The sequence below is a fragment of the Loxodonta africana genome, chromosome 14 (assembly GCF_030014295.1).
Source record: "Loxodonta africana isolate mLoxAfr1 chromosome 14, mLoxAfr1.hap2, whole genome shotgun sequence".
Lineage (NCBI taxonomy): Eukaryota > Metazoa > Chordata > Mammalia > Proboscidea > Elephantidae > Loxodonta > Loxodonta africana.
The window spans coordinates 74887203-74908506 of NC_087355.1; the positions used below are offsets into that span (position 1 = coordinate 74887203).

General features: G+C 49.0%; 1 protein-coding gene across 1 annotated transcript; it reads left to right on the plus strand.

Annotated features, from left to right (window-relative positions):
- The first annotated feature begins 1013 nt into the window (after positions 1-1013).
- On the plus strand, positions 1014-9425 carry TRIB1 (tribbles pseudokinase 1). The gene is made up of 3 exons (XM_003408184.4): positions 1014-2101; positions 4362-4654; positions 6967-9425. The coding sequence occupies exons 1-3, from the start codon at positions 1742-1744 to the stop codon at positions 7430-7432; spliced, it is 1119 nt and encodes a 372-aa protein (XP_003408232.1). The 5' UTR covers positions 1014-1741; the 3' UTR covers positions 7433-9425.
- Positions 9426-21304: the final 11879 nt, after the last annotated feature.

Sequence of the window (21304 nt, forward strand, 5' to 3'; positions counted from 1 at the left end):
CGGTGGTCAGAATGATTCCTACTCCGTACCCACCCACCCCAGGGCCGGGGCTGGTACGGGGGCCCCAGACCCTGTGGCGCGTGCGGAGGCCGAGGAAGGGGCAGGGATCCGGCAGCGGCCACGTGGGCCCCTTCCGCCAGCTCCCCACATCCTTTGTTTCCCACCGGCCCTGGCTCAGGAAGCTCTTTCAGCGAGTCACCGCGAAGGGGCGGCCCGGGAGCCGGGAGAAGCTATTTCCGTGCAATCCCGGCGGGCGGCAGGAGCGGGAGGGGCGTGGAGGTGGAGGCAGCGCAGAAGGCCCTGTGTTTGCTTTTATTTCATCCAACAGAAGGTTCTATTTGTGGCAGCGAACAGACGCTGGGGACTAGAGATGGGAGGGGGCAGGAAAAGGGGGGAAAAAAAAAAGCCACATCTACTACCACGCACAGGTCTTCCCCGGAACTACCGCGTGGCGGTGAATGACTGATTCTGGAATTTATCACCTTCCCCAGCCCGCCCCTTCCTCGGGCTGCAGCCGGGCGTCGGCGGCGCCTACGGCTCCAAGCGGAGCTCCCAAGGCGCTGGGCGGTGGGGGTATCCCCGGGGCTAAAGGCGTAACCACTGGGCTGCAACAGCCGCGGGTGCAGAGAACCGTGGTGCGCGCGCCCTTCCGCCGGGCTCGGGGACTCGCGCGCCCGCCTCGCTCCGCAGCCCATTGTGCTCGGTGTGAATGGGGCGCGCGCACCAATCCGCGGCCGCCTCACCCCCTGCGCCCCGCCCCTCCCGCCCACTTCCCGGGACCCTGACGTCACAGGGACGTTTCCTTGGCCCCCTCCTCCGGCTTCTAGTGCGGAGCCGGCCCCCTGCCGAGTGCGCGCGCCGCCTCCAGGCCAGCCCAGCCCAGCCCCGGGGGCGTGTGCGCGCGCCCAAGCCTGGCCGGACGCACCACCTGCGCCCGAGCACGCTGTCCAGAGCATCCCCTGTCCCGGGCTCCCCCATCCCCCGCGCCGGCCCAGCTCCACCTCCTATGCTCCCCCCTCCGCTCCGGTGATTGCTAGCCGGGCGGCAGGGTCGGAGTCGTCGCAGCCACCTCATTGCACAACCCGGCTTCCCAACTGTTTACACAGCCCGGTCTGTGAGTGTGTGTGTATACAGCGTGAGTCACCGGGAGGCGGAGGAGGTGGAGGAAAAGGAGAAGGAGGCGTGCACTGGCCGGGGTCGGTGCGGCGACACACTCACTCACACTCAGTCACTCTCTCCGAGCGCGTCTCGCTAGCTCACACGCCAGGAGCCCAGGAGCGCACAGGATCCGGAGCCCCGCGGAAAAGTTGCTCCAGCTTGGCTCCGAGACTTTTTGCTTTGGGAAGTACATTGGATCCGAGGCTTATCGGATCCCGCGGAATCCTGTACCTCGCGGCTCGGGACCCAGGGAACGCCAGCCGCCGCCTCTGTCTCCCGGACTGTTCGCAGCCGCGGCAATAATAACGGCGGCCGTCCCCGGCCAGGCGCCCGGAGCCGGTGCCCGTGGGGATCCGGGGAACCGAACCGGCCTTCACCCCCTGGACGCGCGGCCAGCGTGGTCTCCGCGTGCACCGCGAGCTCCAGTGAGCGACTTCTGCTCTAATCCCCGTGAGGGCAGAGCCAAGCCCGGGCTGTATACTCTGTCCCGCGAGCTGGAAAAAGTCGCGGCGCCGAGCCCGCAGCGCCTTCCCGCGCGGGTCGCCGGACGCACAAAGCCGGCGCCGCCTCGGCCCGGGACGGGATGCGGGCCGGCCCCGTGCGCTCGGCCATGAGCGGCGCCGCGCAGTCCCGCAGCCCGGTCCTACTTCTCCCGGGCGCCCGGGGCACCCCGGCCAAGCGCCTGCTGGATGCAGACGACGCGGCAGCCGTGGCGGCCAAGTGCCCGCGCCTCTCCGAGTGCTCGAATCCCCCCGACTACCTCAGCCCTCCCGGCTCGCCCTGCAGCCCGCAGCCCCCGCCTGCCGTGCCGGGCGCCGGCGGCAGCTCTGGGAGCGCGCCGGGGCCCAGCCGCATCGCTGACTACCTGCTGCTGCCCCTGGCCGAGCGCGAGCATGTGTCGCGGGCGCTGTGTATCCACACCGGCCGAGAGCTGCGCTGCAAGGTAGGCGCCTGGGGACCAGGATCCAGCGGGGGGCTGGGGGACGTGGAGGCGGGCAGAGGGGCTTGGGACGCCGCAGGTACTACCAAGGCTTGGGGCAGGGCGAATAAGTGGGTCATGTCCGGTAAGGCGGTATGTGACTGGGTCATCCTTTTGGGAGAATGAGGGGTCGTGGTATAAGGGGGGCTCGGCGGCGAAAAGTGCAGCCCTCAATTGCTTTATCGCTATATTCCTTTCCTTGGCGCCCAGCTCAGCGCGTGGCGTTCCATATAAGTTGTGGAATTGAAATGAATTCCAGGGCCATGCCATTCCCCTTCCCTCATTCTCCTGCTCCCCCCCCCTCCGCCTCCTTGTCCTGGAAAGAGGCCTGCCTTGGGTGCCTCCTCGGAGCTTGAAGCAGCTGGCAACTCCCGGGCCGGGATTTCTAGGCGCCCGGGCTCAGCTGCGGGTGGTAAAGGGTGGAAAGACTGTGTTGGGCTCCCGTCTGGGGGATTCTGGCTTGACCCGCCCTGGGACGAGAACGCCGCCAAGACTGTCCCCGCACTCCCGGGACCTTCTAGCTGGGGCGGGGGGCGAGGGGGCGGGGAGGGACCTTCCCAGAGTAGGACTGTTGGAAACGCTACACCGGCTAGGAACCCTCACTTTTATTCACTTATTTATATCCCGGCCAGCGATCTGCATTTGAACATTAGGGATCCCCATCGCGCAGCAGGAGATACAACTCTTAGAGACAGGGTCCACGAGATACCACTCTTAGGGACAGGGTCCGCGCTTCCTCCACCAGAGCTCATGGACGCAGGGCATTTCTGCCGCCCACCCTTTGCGATCCTGGCACTCCCCACCCCCCAAGCAGTCCTGAGAGCCCTCACCCGAAAGAGGGGGTCACGCCAAGTTAAAGTCGCTCCGGGTTTTCTGCAATTCACCTGACTCTCCCAGTCCCTGGGCTTGCTGCTGCCACCTACTGTCCGAGGGGAGTGAAATTTCAAATGCACGGTCAAGTCCAGTTTAAAAGGGAAAAAAAGTCTTATTTTCTGTGTAGCTGAGGCTCAGAGCTGTTTTGGGAAAAGTATGTGTGTGTTTGGGTCTGGGGTGGGGCGAGAGGAGGGGGCGTCGGAGGGATTTTTCTGGCTGGTGCCAGAGCAGCCAGCCCTCAGAGGTGGGGTGGGTCTAGCCATTGTGCAACTCCTTCCAGTTCCTCTGAGCAGATAATAGCTGAATCCAGATGGTGACAACCCGTGTGTCACCGTTTCCAGTAGAGTCTAGGATATGAGTAACCGGACCAAACAAAAGGGCCTTAAAGAGTCCAGCCAGCTTCTTAGAGGAGATACTACCCATTTCCTGTGGGGTGGGGGTTGGGTGGGGAATAAACAAAGGAAAAAAAAGAAATGTTCACAGGATCCCATGCCCCTGCTGTGAGACTCTAACTCAGGGAGGCTTATACCTGAGTCAGACTGCTGACCTTGGTGTCACAGGCTCCCTCTTGCTCCAGCTCATCCCTTCCTCCTGACTGATGACAGAGCTGCCTGTTCTCTGGCCCCTGCCTCCCTGAGGAGGCTGCAGCGTCAGTCACCATGTGTGCCCTTTTTGTGAGCACTTTGGGTCTGCAGGAGGACATGCATTTCCAGAGGCTGATTTCTGTTTCTGGGGACCCCAGGAGGTGCCTTCTATCAGCCACTTTGCAGCCTTGCCTGCAAACAAGGAAGGGCCACAGAGTGTGGGGGCTTTGGGGCTTGCTCTCAGGAGCTGGTGGAAGAGAAACATGTAGATATAGACAGTTCATTCAAACCATCCCTATGAAGGGGGTGACTCTTAAGATGTTTGCTATCCCAGAGTCCTAGGTGTTACCAGTTTTAATGATGTTAGGGGCAACTGGGAGTCCCTGTGTGGTACAGTTAACATGCTTGGTTGCTGATCAAAAGGTCGGAGGTTCAAGTCCACTTAGGTGCGTCAGGAGAAAGTCCTGGCACTCTACTTAAGAAAAATAAGCCATCGAAAATTCTATGGAGCACATTGCTCCTCTGACACATGTGGAGTTGTCATGAGTCAGGGTTGCCATGAGTTGCGATTGACTTGACAGCAACTGGGGGTGGTGGTAGGGGCAGCTGGGGCTGCATAGGGTGGGGTGGCAGAGAAAAGGGGTACATGAATGGCATCCTTCTGTAGTCAACCAAAGCCCCAAAACTGGGAACCTCAGCCCAGTCCTGGATTTGGGTGACAGCTTCTTCTTTTCCTGCCTCCTAAATGGACCGCCCTCTCTCTGCAGGTGTTTCCCATTAAACACTACCAGGACAAAATCAGGCCTTATATCCAGCTGCCATCACACAGGAACATCACTGGCATCGTGGAAGTGATCCTTGGGGACACCAAGGCCTATGTCTTCTTTGAGAAGGACTTTGGGGACATGCACTCCTACGTGCGAAGCCGGAAGAGGCTGCGGGAAGAGGAGGCTGCTCGGCTCTTCAAGCAGATCGTCTCTGCTGTTGCCCACTGCCACCAGTCGGCCATTGTGCTGGGGGACCTGAAACTTAGGAAATTCGTCTTCTCCACGGAGGAGAGGTGAGCGGGCAGAGCTCATCCTGCAGCCTTTTGGAGCCACAAGGCAGGTTGAGCCAGTTAGGGGCAGTGTTTTGGTTCGAAACAAAACCAAGGGCTGAGTTGTCCCAGATTTAGAATTTAGAAGTCCTGCTCACAAGGAATCATGGCCAAGATTGGTTTACCCTGTATTCTCTTGAACATGGCCTGGGGACACCTTGGTGCTTCTGGAGGATGCCACGTGATGACAGGTTGCCCTCCCCACCTCCACCCCCGGGACCAGGTTCATTCCCCAGTGTCATCAGAAAAGCCAGTTCTTCTGGGGTGCGAATGGCAACCTGTCCTTCACCATGTTGACTCCTAGAGGAAGCTTTCAAATCTTTGCTTTTGCTGAGTGTTTTTTGTTTGTTTTTGGTCCCAAGAAGGCATCACAGAGCTAGTTAACCTACTGTATTTGCAGAATCCCACCCACCTCTCACATTCTGCATTCCTGTTCTGTCTCAGGCTTGGTCCCTATTGCCTTCTTCACATCCTGTGGTGGCTTTTTAGACCTCTTATGTGACTACATCTTCAGAAAATAGCCACGGTGAATAATAAATGGAAATTGGCTGGGATCGATTGCTAAATATAGATCATGGCTTACATCAAAAAGGATAGAAGAGCGTGAGAAGAGAGGAATGAGACATTAAGCCTTAGAGTTGAGGTTTCAGACTCTTAAGAGAATTCAGGAAGCCACACATACAGACTGTACCTGGTTTTAAGAGACGGACCACGTTCCTGGTGGAAAGATTGGGAGCAATAGCATTGTAAAATTGTAAAGGTGGATATTTTTTGTTTGTTCTGACTGTTTACACAGGGCTTATCCCACCTGTGCATTTTTTACCTTTAACTCCAGATCGAATGAAAAAGTACAGAGTTGCGTTGCCCTAGAGCATGACTTTGTACCTAACCTTGCAATATGTATTGGAACACACTGATTAGCAAAGAAAAGCAAGCTGTTTGCAATGAAGAAGTTTCCAATTCCCGGCACATGCTGCTTTGATATGGTGATGCGTTTTCTGAAACATGCCTTACACACCTCCTTGCTGGCTTTTGAAATCCGTGTTGCACAGGCGAATATCATGGGCATGGAGTTTGGCAACCCAAGGGTTAAGCAATGGCAGGCTGACGCTATTCGGGTAACAGGCACAGGTGCAGAGTTTTAGTACTACAGCAGCCAATCAGGGCCAGACGGTGTGGGTTGAGTCATATTTTCCGTTTACAGAACCAATGGGTATTTTACATAACGACGTGGAGGTCATGCTGAGGACAGACTGAAGTTAGCACATGTATACTACACTCCAGGGAACAGGAAGGCAGGAAGAAAAAAAAAAAAAAACCCAGACCTTGAGAGGAAAAGGAATTGACCCATCAGTCAGCACCAAATGTTTGTGCTTGACTTCACAGGGGCCTTGCTGAAACAGCTATTTTGGAGATACAGGGAGAGACAGGCTGCCAGTGGATATTAGAAGACCCCCTTGTAGCTTTGGGGGCTCCAAGAGAGCTGGGTGGCTGGATCTGAATAAGAAGGCACCTGCAGCTTCATACGAGTGCCTTTGACAGATAGTTTTTGAGACATTGGTTGTTACCTGTGCAGATAAATTAAATATGTTCACGTGTTGGTGTGCTGTCCTGGGGTGGGTGTGCATGTACGTGGGTAGCAGTTCGGGGGCGCTGCTTCCCTCAAAATTCACCCACCTCTCCATTTAGGCTAGGCAGTCTCTGCAGTTAAACAGGCCAATAAATGCAGCTCACGTGCCTTGCAACCTTCCCATGACAGTTACAGTTACCCACTCGGGCCCACGTGGACAAAGTTCCCTCTGTGTGTGTAGATGTGGGTGTGAGCAGCAGTGCTAACAGCCTGTGGGCAATGACAAGGACTTTGGGCCCTGTGTTCTGTGAAGCAAAATGTGTACAGTGTTCAGGCGTAGGATATACTGCTCTTCCTTGAGAGCTTTTATAGACAATGTCAGCATCCCCAAGACAAGCTCCTGGTTCTAGAACGTGAACTTGGCAAATCGTGTAAGCCCTATTAGGATATCTCTTACAGGCTCCAGTGTCACGAACAGCGTTTGGGGCTTTGCTCCATACCCTCTATCCCAGGCTTGCTCTAGGTACTTTCAGATGCGATCGTAGTTTGCATTGGTTCGTGAAATCCCGGGTCCTGCACTGCTTACTGGGCGAAGGGGTGATGGCATTCCCTGGGCCTTAGCCTGTATGTGTGATTGGGAAGGCCCTATTTTTCATAGCAGCTGGTCAGGAAGTAATGGCTTGGCTCCTCTCTCTCTTTCTCACAGAACCCAGCTCAGACTGGAGAGTCTAGAAGACACACATATAATCAAAGGGGAAGATGACGCCCTATCAGACAAACATGGCTGCCCAGCCTATGTGAGCCCCGAGATCCTGAACACGACCGGGACCTACTCTGGAAAGGCAGCGGATGTTTGGAGCCTAGGGGTGATGCTCTACACCCTTTTGGTCGGACGATATCCCTTCCATGACTCAGACCCCAGTGCCCTTTTCTCCAAAATCCGACGTGGACAGTTCTGTATCCCCGACCACATTTCCCCCAAAGCCAGGTGCCTCATCCGCAGCCTCCTGAGACGAGAGCCTTCAGAGAGACTCGCTGCCCCCGAGATCTTGCTCCATCCCTGGTTCGAGTCCATCTTGGAACCTGGCTATGTCGACTCAGAAATAGGAACTTCAGACCAGATTGTCCCACAGTACCAGGAGGACAGTGACATTAGTTCCTTCTTCTGCTGATCCCAAAACCTCAGAAACCTCATAATTCTCACACATGGCATTTCCATTTCTAAAGATGGACAGATCTTCCGGCGTTGTGCCAACCAGATAGGTGACTACGTCAAGAATGTAGCTGCTGAGTTCAACGTGTTGTCTCTTCTAGTTTGTCGTGACGAGTGACTTTATTGATTTGAGCAACAGACACTCTTTGGCTGCCCTGAAAAACTTGTTTCCTTTCTTAACAAACCCTTGCAAATCCCCTTTTGTCAGATTCGGGGTCCCTTATCTTTTGTAGGTGGTAAAGAATATGGACATCCTACAAATAGTGAAATCAGCTTGAACGTTATAAAAGGTGATGAACTGAATCGCACCGTGGCATTCTGGGCAATAACCATATTTTAACAGGGTGACGATGAACTATCTGGGCCAATTAACTTGCTGCCTTTGAACTCTTCTTTGGTGGCTAGACTTTTGCTACCCCAGTGTCCCTGATTGGAAGGGTTGTGTGTGTTTTTTGGCTGAAACACTCACTCTTTCTTCACGCTCACTCTTACCAAGGACTCTGCTCCATGTTTGGAGCAGACGATAGCAGGAGCATAGGAGCCTGCCTGGACCACAAACCCGGACTCTCACCTCCATCTCCTGCCAAGACCTCATACGCACTAATGCCTTCTCCCTGACCTTGACCTTGAGACCCCCCCCAATCCCGTTTAGCTGTGAAAGCACTTACCAGCTAACAACGGAAAAGTATCACAAAAGATCCGAACTCTTGGCGATTTCAGAACTCTGAGCTCAGACAGAGAAACTGCAGGCTTTTGAATCATTTGAGTGTTTGGAAGTGTTACCTTTGTGGTTTGCCCTCAAATATGTTAGCACTTAATCTCCCCGCCCCCACCCCATCCCCCCCGCCCCCGCCAGCACTATCTCAGGGTGGGCGTTTTGCCTAAGAGAAGAAAGATAGGAGACTCCCCAACCCCTCCCAAGAGCAAATGTAAAACACCTCTGTGCTGCAGAGAAAGTGAATTTTGGAGTCTTGTGAAGGAACCTCAGACCCAGCTTCCAGAATTCCCCTTTAACCCTTCACGGATATGGTCTGCCTCTGGCATTGCGTGCACGCCTGTGGTTTCGCATGATGGGTGGTGAATATTTCAGATGTGGCGTGGCTTATGAATACATCTGTGGGGTCTGCTTCTGGGGTGAGACCGTTAAGCCCCAAACCTTCGAAGGTGGAAGGGACTTTAAAAGTACCTGGTCTGCCCTCTCTCCTCTGCCACCTCCCAATGCAGGATACCACCTCGCACCCCCACCCCCACCCCCACCTCACCCCTTCACCTTCTTTCCCAGATGGGAATACATCCTCTATCTGAATGCTTCCAGAGATGGGAACGCGATACCTACAAAAGATAGCGCTTCATGGCGGAACTGCAGCTCACATTAAAAAAACAAGTACAGATGAAATACCAGTAAATGTCTTGAGCAGTGCTGAAATCAGGTAGTTAAACGGGTAAATGAAACATACTGTATTCAAGATATGGCAAAAAGAAAAAAAAAGCAGTCATCTTCAAGGGCTACGCCTCGGCAAACTACTAACATGCATTGTGAGAATGCTGTGGATACCTCATGTACCATGTACTTTGTACATACATTTTACCTTTTATACCTGTGTCCGATATTTTTTGTTGTGTTAGCTCTGAGGCTTGTTTTGTTGTCTGTGTCTGTCTCAGTAACCTGCGTGTCTAAAACCACGTGAAATGTGAATGAGTATTGGCAATATGACCTTGACCGAATCGTGGACGCGAGGATGGGGAGGACAAGGCCTCTGCTGCACTAACGCTCTTGTGGTTGCTTGACTGTTGTATCTGTGATACATTATCCGGCTGAGGACTCTGGGCTGGCAGGGGCTTCTGCCGGGAAAGCTAGAAACACTAGGTCCTTCCTGTACATGTGTATATATTATGGACATGGCGACGGTCATCCGACCTGTAGAGAAATTTTAATAAATCTGGTTTCGTAAGTAGGTGTGGTTGATTTCTCTGGAGTTCCATCTGCCTCTGCCTTTTGCAATCTCCTGCTTGGGATACAAAGGCTCCTGGCCTCGGGGATTGGAGTCTCTTGGGGGAGACAGAAAAGCAAACAGGATTATCATAATGTGTCACCTTGGACAGAATATATGGACCCTCTGGCTTTTGTCATCCGAGTGGGCAAAGTCATTATGATGGGGGAGCCACTGTGGTGAGATCAGGTTGATGAGTGCCATGGGTTGAACTTAAAGATGAGAAACATCTGAAAAGGGTCATGTGTAAATATGACTTGTAAGAATCCCTTTGGTTTTTAATCTTTTTTTTAGGTCAGGGGGCCTTGAGAATTTGATGAAAGTTATGAACATGCACAAGAGTGTACACACGTGTACCCAATGGAATTTTGTGAACCATTTCAGAGGCTCACATATATCCCTGAAGGCTGTTCCTGCAACACGCCTCTCCCTCCACGTTAGACCTAATTCAGATAGTGTAATTAAAGCATTTTCTTTTACTTTTCTTTCCTATAAAGGTAAAAATGGAGGGAAACACTAAAGGTAGATTCATGTGAATCACAAAAGAAAAGAAAGAGAAAGGACTTGGGTCTAATTAGGTTTATGGCTCCACTGGAGTCCTGGTGACAGTGGTTGAGAGCTATGGCTGCTAAGCAAAAGGTTGGCAGTTCTAATCCACCAGCTGCTCCTTGGAAACCCTCTGGGGCAGTTCTGTCCCTGTAGAATCAGTGTGAGTTAGAATCAACTCGATGGCAATGGGTTTTTATAGCTCCACTATTACATCAAATTTTGTTCTAAATGAAAGAAATCAGTGTGTGGGCTGGATTTTTTAATTTTTTTAAGTAACAAACATGCAGAGAAATGCACATGTAAGTGTATAAACCCATTGCCATTGAGTTGTTTCTGACTTATGGCGACCCATGTGTTACAGAGTAGAACTGAGCTCCATAGGGTTTCTTGGCTGTAATCACCAGGCCTTTCTTCCATCGCCCCACCTGGTGGGTTGGAACTGCCAACCTTTTGGTTAGTAACCGAGTACAAACTATTTGCACCACCCAAGACCTTTGTAAGAGTATTTTAAAAACCCAAACCAAATGTACTGCAGTTGAATAGATTCCAAGGCATAGTGACTCTAGGACAGAGTAGAACTGCCCCATAGGGTTTCCAAGGAGAGGCTGGTGGATTTGAACTGCTGATCTTTTGGTTAGCAGCCTAGCTCTTAAACATTGCACCACCAGGGCTCCATTGTAAAAGCATAGCTCAGTGAATTTTCACAGACCAAACACGAAGAATAGTCAGATCAAGACAACAAAGCATTGCCAGCACCCCAGTACCACCCCCATGCGCCTTTTGGTCCCTACCTGCAGCCCCCTATGAGGTTAACCACTGTGCGACAGAATTTTAACTGTAATTGTGCGTACAAATTAGAATAAGGACTAATTCATCAGCTCTGGGCTTACATAAAGAGGAGTACAGAAGTCACAGATGATACAACTGCCCTTTTCCAGGACTTGGGCTGAGATCATCTAGGAAAGCAGACCTATGACACTGAAGAAAACACAACTCAAGCTGCCTCATGACCCAGGAACTAAAGAGATGGAAAGAATACATCAGAAGCAACATGGGAAGTGGCAAAGTGCTGGGAGTAGCCTAGGAACTAGGAAGCTGGGAATCGGTCTAGGACCATCTGGGGACCATCTGGGGAATAGGGCCCTTAAAACCCCAAGTTGCTGGACCAGGACTCAGAGCATACACTGCAGAATCCTCCCATCCCAATGAACCTGAACGAGGCTCGGCATAAGTCCTCGGGCACATGGAACACTAATACTTTGGACTTCGTCGAGCTTCTTAATCTAAAGATTTCAAAACACTTCGCAAGCAATTAAGGTTACAACACTCCTTTGTAGTTGTTACATGCACCAAGAAGAGAGAAATATGGGTCAGGATTGGTGGAGATGACACGTGATGCCGCAAATCCATAAATTTGATCTGTTGTAAGGTTGGAACAAATCTGGGGCAATAGCAACCAGTTGCATCATGAAAGATAGGAATAAGGGTGTGCTGAGCTGGAAAGCTAATCACCACTTCACTTTTATTTTCCTTTGCGTCCTCAGCATAGTTGTCATTTCAGCAAGTCAAGAACATCTCAACAACCTCTTTATTTATATCATATTTTCTGGAACTTTCGCTCATTCTCTCCCTTCCCCATCCACCTCTCTCTCTCTTGCTCACTCACTTGTTCGCTCTCTCTGTCCTTTTATATCTACAGAGGTCAAGTGAAATGCCCCATTTTAAAGACTAGAAAACCGAGGCTCAGGTGTAGCTTGGTAGTCACTCAAGGGTAAGCAGCTCAGAGCGGGGCCATGACCTCGCACCCAATGTTGTTGCTGTGTATACACACATTACACAAAGTCTTCTGGTGAGAATGACGAGTGGAGAGGGTGGTTTAAGATAAATACAAATACAGGGTCTTTAGCTCCATTAACGTCCTCAAAACCACCCGGTATATTAGTCATAAAGGTGGGAGGGTTACTGGAGATGAGAGATCCGTTATTCATTCATCATACCTCTACTGTGCTGCTACCATGAGCCAGGTGCTGTGGCAGACCCTCGGGAAACACTGACAACCAAGACTGTCCTCTGGATGGAAAGCTATACAGGGCAGAGACCATGATAACCTTGTTCCCTCCTGCTCCCCAGTGCTCAACATAGTACCAGCCACAGGAAACTGTCCAATGCCAACACTAGATGGCTGGCTTGCTGGCTGGGTGGATAGATAGATAGATGGATGGCCTAATGAACCTCCAAGTCAGAGAGTAAGAGTGCGGACTAGAAATCATAGGGCTAAGACCTTGTCCTGGCTCTAGAGTCCTCTGACCGTGTGACCTTGAACCAGCCGATCTGCACTCTGGGTTTCAGTTTGCTTCTCTTTAAACAGGAGCGACGCTGTGTGATTTTTCCCATCCCTTAGGTTCCCATTCCGTGACAACAGAGTCCTAATTTGCTCTTTGTCAGATGGACTGTAGAAATAACTTTGTCTTCCCTTTAAAACCAGGCCTAGGCAGACTGAGCTGGATGATGGATAAGGAAGTTCAAAGAAGAATTGAAGCCTTTGAATTGTGGTGTTGGCAAAGAATATTGAATATACCATGAACTGCCAAAAGAATGAACAAATCTGTCTTGGAAGAAGTACAACCAGAATGTTCCTTAGTGGTGAGACTACGTCTCACATTCTTTGGACATGTTATCAGGAGGGATCAGGCCCTGGAAAAGAACATCATGCTTGGCAGAGGGTCAGCGAAAAAGAGGAAGACCCTCAACAAGATGAACTGACACAGTGGCTGCAACAATGGTTTCAAGCATACAATTTCGAGTATGGTGTAGGACTGGGCAGTGTTTTAGTCTGTTGTACATAGGGTCACTATGAGTTGGAACCAACTCAACAGCACCTAACAACAATGGGCAGGATGAGTGAGTTTCTTGCTAATTTCATTTTGGATGAAAAGCAGCATTGTAGCGATGTTGTTGTTTTTGGGTGCCAAACAAAAATAAAAAAACAAACCAAACCTGTTGCCATCAAGTCGATTTCTACCCATAGTGACACTAAAGGACAAAGTAGAATTGCCCTATAAAGTTTTCAAGGAGCAGCTGGTGGATTTGAACTCCTGACCTTTTGGTTAGCAGCCATTGAGTCCATTTTCAATTCACGGTGACCCCATGTGTGCAGAGTAGAACTGCCCCCGGGGTTTTCTAGGCTATAATCTTTATAGGAGCAGTTCTTCAGGTCTTTTTTCCTGTAGAGCCACTGGGTGGGCTCGAACCATCGACCTTTCAGTTAGCAGCTGAGCACTTTAACCATTGCACCACCAGGGCTTCTTATTGTAGTGGTGGGGATCATGGAATTGGCTCTTCAACCTGGCTTTGGCTGGGAAAGGGAGGGCAAGTGTTTAGTTACCTATGCTATTCCCCCTCCAAAAAACAATGGCAGATCAGGATCCCAACACTAAGCCCTGGGTACTGCCCACCATCATATTTCAGCTGGTCCTTGAATGCTCCGGATGAAAACTTGCTGGTTCCTAGAAGAGGTAGGAGAAGAGAAAGATGCAGCCAAATATTATACCCCAATTCTGCTAGACATTTTACAGGGCATATCTCATTTTATCTGGGGCCCTGGTGGCAGAATGGTTAAGAGCTCAGCTGCTAACTGGAAGGTTGGCAGTTCAAATCCACTGGCTGCTCCTGGGAAACCCTATGGGACAGTTCTACTGTGTCCTGTAGGGGAGCTATGTGTTGGAATCCACTCGATGGCAATGAGTAGTAATGAGTATCTCATTTTATCTTCTCAGCAGCCCTGTAAGGTGGGTGATTTGTTTTTGTTTTACAGATGAGGATGCTGAGACCCAGAGGCTGATGAGTTTGCTCAAGGTCACACAGCTAGTGAGTGGGTGGGTGGGACTCCATCCCCAGCCTGTCTGACCTCAGATCTTCATCCTTCACATTGGGGCTGGGGTGCCAGCCCAACAACACGATGTCTTTCTGAATCAGTCAGTTTGCTGGGAGATTTTTAGCAAAGGTACTTAGGTGGTACCTGGGTCAGCCCTGGTTTTAGTCTGAGTTCCACAAGCTGAGAATTAGCAAGTGTTTGTGATATACTAAGAGTTGTGCTAAGTACTTCATATGAATCAGTAAACTCCTTAAAAGGTGGTGCTATTATCAACCCTTTTATAGATGAAGAATCTGAAGCTCAGAGAGGATAGATGATTTGCCCAAAGTCACACAGCACAACATTCATTTACCAGAGCCTTTAGCCACAGAGGGTTACTGCCGCTCTGTTTTAGAGCTGGAAGGACTAAAAATGACGTAGTCCTAAATGCAATGTGTCAGGAAAAGTACACAAGTGGGAACGTGAGTGAAATCTGAATAAAATCTGGAGTTTAGTTAATAATAATGTCTCAAAGTCAGTTTCCCAGCTGTGACAAATGTATCACAGTAACATAACATGCTAACATTAGAAGAAACGGAAATTGGGCAAGGGATATACGTGAACTCTACATTATCTTCACAACGTTTCTGTAAATATAAAATTATTCCAAAATAAAAAGCTTATTAAAAAAAAATTTACAGGTAGTCCCTCAGTTAAGATGGGATGTTGTTCTGACCAATCTCTCGTAAATCAATTCTGACGTGAGTCTATTTGAAACCCAAACCAAACCAACAGCCGTGGAGTTGAGTCCAACTCACAGCCCCCCATGTTTTACAGAGTAGACTTGAGCTACATAGAGTTTTCTTGGCTGTAAGCTCTATGAAAGCAGATTGCCAGGCTTTTATTCTATGGCATCACGGGGTAGGTTTGAACCATCACCTTTTTTGGTAGGAGCCCTTGTTGTGTAAAGGTTAAGCACTCAACTGCTAACTGAAAGTTGGTGGTTTGAACTCACCAAGTGGCTCCTTGGGCGAACGACCTGGTGATCTGCTCCCGTAAAAACCCTGTGGGGCAGTTCTACTCTGTCACATGGGGCTGCTATGAGTCAAAATCAACTTGAAGACACCTAACAACAACAAAAGTCTAGCGAGAACTGATTGCGCTGCCCAGGGACCTTTGAGGGGCTGTTATCATTCTTGAAATTAGTCAAATGTTGATCCGGAAGTGAAATCAGGAGAAAGAAGAAAGCCAAGTGGCCAGAGACCGGAGGGCTGTGCTCTCTGAGGGACAGTGCTTTGTTGAAATGCATCTGCTGTATTTATCCATGCCTGAAAGCCAGGACATTATCATCTCTGTAAAGCGGGCCTTCTGGGTTTCAAGCCTATGAATGAGTGAGTGAATGTCAGGTGATGCCATGCGTGCACTGACACACTTCTTCATTGTTTTTCTCATCCGTGTCAGCCCCTGAGGTCTCTGTGAAAGCTCCCAGCCTGCCTCCTAATCCTGCAGCCCTTCTGTATGTGAAGCTGGAAAAATGAACTTGGGATGAACCCGGGGTGTGGGGGTCCCTCGTAATTCTGTACTATTATTCCCTCAGGCAGGACGTCTTCCCCTCTAGCCTTGTTGAAATTCCAGCTCTTCCCATTTCTAAATGGCTTCTAAGGGGAAAAAATAAAAAGAATGTTCTAGAAGGCTGTGCTGGCCCACGGGTGATTTTCCGGAGGAGCAATTTCCTGGATTACGCGGCCCCTTCCGCCAGCAACAAATCACATGAAACAAACTCCCCTCAGCTGTAAAGCCCAAATGTGGGAAAAAGAGCTGACACACAGGGCCCAAAAGTTTTCATAAAGCTGACATTTCTCTTGAATAGCAAATTCCTGAGTGTGGGCAGTTGACCAAGACCAGGAATTCTCATTAGCTGGGGACAATCCGTCATGGCTGGAACTGCGAAAGGCAGCTGGAAGCCAAGGTCATCTGTGTGGGCAGGAGCGGTCCACAGCTGATAATTGGGCGTGATCTAGGCAGAGTGGTGGGTAAAATACCAAAATGCTTCTGTATTGCTTAGTAATTTCCTTCTCCTCCCTCACAGATCCCACACTTCTCTGGGGCCTCCCCATCTCCTTACAAGCCAGCAACAAAAGGGTTAATGCAGACACAGCCAGAGCCTTCTAGGCAAGGTCCAGCTGAGGTCCCTGGCTCCTCCCACCTCATCCGATGGATCCATGCCACGCTGGTAGGTAAATATATTAAACGCCACCCCTCCCTGGGCCCTGGAAAAACCAAGGCCTCAGATGCCAGCCTCTCTTCTTCCTGCTTCCTGAGACCACATCCTCTGATCTCACCTCATTAGAGTTGAAGGACATCTAGGAAATGAGTTAAGCTGATCATTTCCCATTCAGAAGCCCAACCCCACCCCTTTCTCTTCCAGGCTCCCTACAGAGTCAGCAGTAGCTGCTTTCGTTTACCCTCATCTCTAGTGTTTCCCGGTTTTTCCAGAGCAGAATTAGTCACTTCCTTCTCTGTGTTTCCATAACACTTAGAAGCCACCATATTGCTGTGATCCAATTTTATCTCAGGAACACTGTGATTTTTGATTATGGACATATGCGATCTTGTGAATATTTCTTTTCCCCTTTTTGCTTTGGTTGCTGGGAAGCTCAGAGCTCAACTTGTGGTTTCCCTTGATAAAGTGATTGATAGGCACTTTGTGAACTTTTATGTCCAGGCTTCCTTTCCCTCATTTCTTTATTTGTATATATTTGTATTGTATTCATCTTTGTACCTCACCTCAAGTTAAAAATTTTTTTTTTGGCGTAAATAATACACATAAATAAAGGCATCTATTTTAAGTATTTGGTTTGATGAGTATTGACAAATGTATTTATCCATGTAACCTAGCGACCCTACAAAAAAAAAATTTTTTTTTTTTTTTTTTTATAGCGACCCTATAGGATAGAGTAAAACTACCCCATAGGGTTTCCAAGGCTGTAATCTTCATGGAAGCAGACTGCCACATCTTTTTTCCACGGAGAGGCTGGTGGGTTTGAACCACCAACATTTCAGTTAGCAGCGAAGCACTTAACCACTGTTCTACCAGTGTGAGGATATGGAACACATTTCTATCACTCTGAAGTCCCCTTGTGTCCTTTCCCAGTCAATTTGCTACCCCACTCGGGTCCCAGGTAGCCACTTATCTGCTTTCAGCTACTCTAGATTAGATTTGTCGTTTTCTAGAATTTCATATAAGTGGGATTATATAGTATGTAGTTTTTTGTGTCTGGCTTTCTTTACTTGACATCATGCTTTTGAGATGCATCCAGGTTGCTGTGTGTACCACAAAATACAATACACAGTAGTGGTTCCTTTTTATTGCTGAGTAGTTGTCCATTATATGGATATACCATAATTTGTTTCTCCATTCATCTGTTGATGGACATGTGGGTTATTTCCAATTCTGGGCCATTATGAATAAAGCTGCTCTGACTGTTTATATACAAATCCGCATGTTAGAAATTTTTTAAATAAGAAAGACAGCCAAAAAATTAAAAAATTGAAACCCTTTGCTGTTGAGTCAGTTTTGACTCATGGAGACCCCACGTGTTACAGGGTAGAACTGTTCCATAGGGTTTTCTTGGCTGTAATCTTTATGGAAACAGATTGCCGGGCCTTTCTTCCATGGCACTGCTGGGTGGATTTGAACCAGATATCAATAAATCTACAAATTGGTACATATTGAATTATTGTTTTTGATTTCAGATTCCCTTCCTGGAGTGGGCCCATTTACTAACTAGAAATGCATCTGTCTGCAGATAATAGAAAGCCTAATACTAGTGGGTGGAGCAAAGAGATGCTTTTTTCTCCTCACATAGCAAGAAGTCCGGAGGTGGGTGGATGCTGATATCGGTTCGGCTGCATGACAGTAATGTCAGGAACTGGACTCTTGCTCATTTTCTTCTTCCACATTCTTACACTGTGACCTCATACTTGCAGGATGCAAGTTGTCATCTCTAGGCATCGTGTCCACGTGTAAGTCACGGAAGAGGGACAGAGGGAAATGGAAGGACTGGGCAAGGCAGCTGAGTCTGTTCCTTCTTATCAGGATAGTAGAAACCTTCCCAGAAATCCAACTGTGGCATCACTAAGGGGGCTCAGGGGGTGCAGACCCCAGTAGGTGACACTATCAGAGGCGTGACACCAAAATGACCATCTATATAATTTTTGAACAGTGTTTCAGCAGAAATTTATTTTTGTTTAATGAAAATATCCCTGTAGTTAGTTATAACAATTTTTTTCCCCATAAACCCAGTTTAAACCAAAAACGAAACCCATTGCTGTCGTGTTGATCCGACGCATAGCGACCCTAAACTCAGCTCACCTGAATCAGTATACCTACGAGGCTAAAGCTCTACGCTAATTTACTTTTGAAACTTCATATGCACTCTGGTCAGAGCTGTCATTATGACCCAATTACAATGACGCGTCCAACCATGCGGTTTCATCTGCACGCGCAGCGAGCCTAGGCTGTTTTTTTCGTTGCTGCCGGTGTTTTTGTAGTCGCTAATTTTGGCAGATTTTCTGGTGTTTTAGCTACAGTGCTGCGGTGATTAGTATTTGTGAACTTGTATCAGTAATCTTTTGGAGAATGAAGTAGTAATTAAAGGAAAAGAAGGAGCGATATATAGGAATTTATGATTTATAAGTAACCTTAGTACAAAAACCATGACTAAGGATTCTGTAGGGTCGGGTACGGGAGGAGGCCTATAGGGGGCGTGACGCGGTGAGTTACCGCACTGGGTGACACCAACCATAGTGACGCTGCTGAAACCCATTTCAGCGGGCTCCTGCTTATATCTCATTGACCAGAACTGGGTCACGTAACCACCCTTAAGTTGCAAGGAAACTGGGGGGCAGGGTTGTCACATCTCATGTAGCACAGTGAAGGGCACGATGCACCGCAAATAAAGGCAGGGTTCTGCAGCAATGAAGAAGAGTGGAGCCGGTGCTGGGCGAACAACTACAGTAAAGCGTCTGTCGCTCACACAACTCATCCTCATGCCTTAGCGTGGTGCCTACGGCACAGGGGTGCATATAAAATGTGTTTTTGGCTTGGTTGATTTCGGCAGCTCCCTCAGTGGGGAAGACAGAGTTAAACCTCGAATCACAGAAATAGGCATTTCAATCCGAGTCCTGTCAAATAATCATTTCTCAGCTTCAGTTCCCTGTTGTTGTTGTCCTTGGGTGCTGTCAGCTGGATTCCCACTCACAGGGACCCCATGTACAACAGAACGGAACACTGCTTGGTCCTGTGCCATCATCACAATTGTTGCTATATTTGAGCCCATTGTGGTAGCCACCATGTCAGTCCATCTTGTTAAGGGTCTTCTTTTTTTTCACTGACCCTCTGCTTTACCAAGCATGATGTTCTTCTCCAGGGACTGATCCCTCCTGATAACATGTCCAAAGTACGTGAGACGAAGTCTCGCCATCCTTGCTTCTAATGAACACTCTGATTGTACCTCTTCCAAGACAGATTTGTTAGTGCTTCTGCCGGTCCATGGTATATTCAATATTCTTCGCCAACACTGTAATTCAAGTCTGTAAAATGGGAATAATTATTCCTAAATTGCTTTTGTGTGCTGTCCAGTTATACTGACTAGCAGTGACCCTATAGGAAGGAGAAGGAAGAACTGCCACATAGGGCTTTCTAGGCTAAAATCCTTACTGGAGCAAATTGCCAGGTCTTTTCTCCTGCTGAGCAGCTAGTGGAGAAACAGCTGACCTTTTGTATAGCGGCCAAGCACTTAACCATTGCCCCATCAGGGCTCCTTATTCCTAAATGAAGATATGGTAAATGAAAGAACTTTGCAAAGGACTCTCTTGGCTGCTAACTAAAAGGTTGGCGGTTTGAACCCACTAGAGGCTCCGCTGGAGAAAGACTTGGTGATCTGCTCCCATAAAGATTACAGCCTAGAAAACCCAATGGGGCAGTTCTACTCTGTCACATGGGGTCGCCATGAGTTGAAATCTACTCAAAGGCACCTAACAACAATAACGACAACAGATATTAGTCAAAACTACTATTATCGCAGATGCCAAAAAGACTAAGCTTTCTCCTTAGATTCTCTGCCCCTTCTCCTGCTCTGCCCTTCCTAATCCAATGAGATTCCATGGATTTCAGGGGAGAATTGAGAGTGTTCATGCTCACCTCCTTCTGAGCATGATGAAGAGGCACCTCTCTGACTCCAGATCTGTGGCCAAATGCAGTGATTCTCCAGTGCGTTTTTTCCCTACCCTCTGCACTCTTTTAACCACTGAGTTTTGGGTAGAATCCCCATTTATCACACTGATACTCACTTGGCTGCCTTCCAGCACCATATCATGGGGTTACCAGGGCTTTTTACTTCCCTGACCTTGTTCTCTTATTACTCTTAAGTCAAAGTTGTCCAAGTTCACCCAACCGTGGTGTTCTCCTGTGGAGTGTCATTGAACACCACATTGGCCTCCAACCACTGACCCATTTAACCTCCTGGCTTCTGACTTCTTTCTGTCCCCTTGTGGTCTCATCCTCTCTCTCTCTCCTTCCTGAGACTCTTTAATGTACCAAGATCTTCTCAGTCTTGACATTATCACTTGGCACCCCCCACCCCAGCTTTTTCACAGTAATTTCTTTTCATCATACCTTCATTTCCAACTCATTCATTCTTCCACCTATGTGGCTTCAGTTCCCGTCACTTCCTGGAGTAGATGGCCTCCCAAATGGCAAACACTTGTGCATGTGTGAGACCTTCTCTTCCTGGTGGGCTTTGTGGAAGCCATGCTCCAACTGACACTCCCAGTAGTCCCCATGGCTCCTCCTCTTTTCTCTTCCTTTAGCCATTCTTTCTTATCTTCGTCAACTGTCACTCTATCCCCCACCTAACTCTTGAATGCTGATGTGCCCACTGTTCTGACCTCTCCCTATTTCTTGTCTTGATACACATTCCACCTAGATAGTTTCTTCTACTACTGCTCACTGATGTTGCCCAAATTGTATTTCCAGCTCAGATCGCTCTTTTCAGGGCAAGGTTTACCAATATGGAAGCTGAAACATATAGAGGTCAAGTAACATGTCCATGTTCACATAAGCATTAAGGGGATGAATGTTAAGTCCAGCTATTTAATTCACTGATTTGTTCTCAGACTGTCTTTAGCGGAAGGGAGAGAAAAGGTGTATGAAAGGGACTAACATTTACTGAGTACTTACTATGTGCCAGAAACTAACTGTGCTGGACATTTCTGTTTGATTTGTCTTTTAGATTAGTTTTTGTCTTTTTCTGAGGAGCCCTGGTGGTGCGGTGGTTAAGCACTCTGCTGCTAACTTAAAGGTGGCAGTTCAAACCCACCAGCCGCTGTGCTGAAGAAAGATATGACAATCTGCTTCCATAAAGATTACACAGCC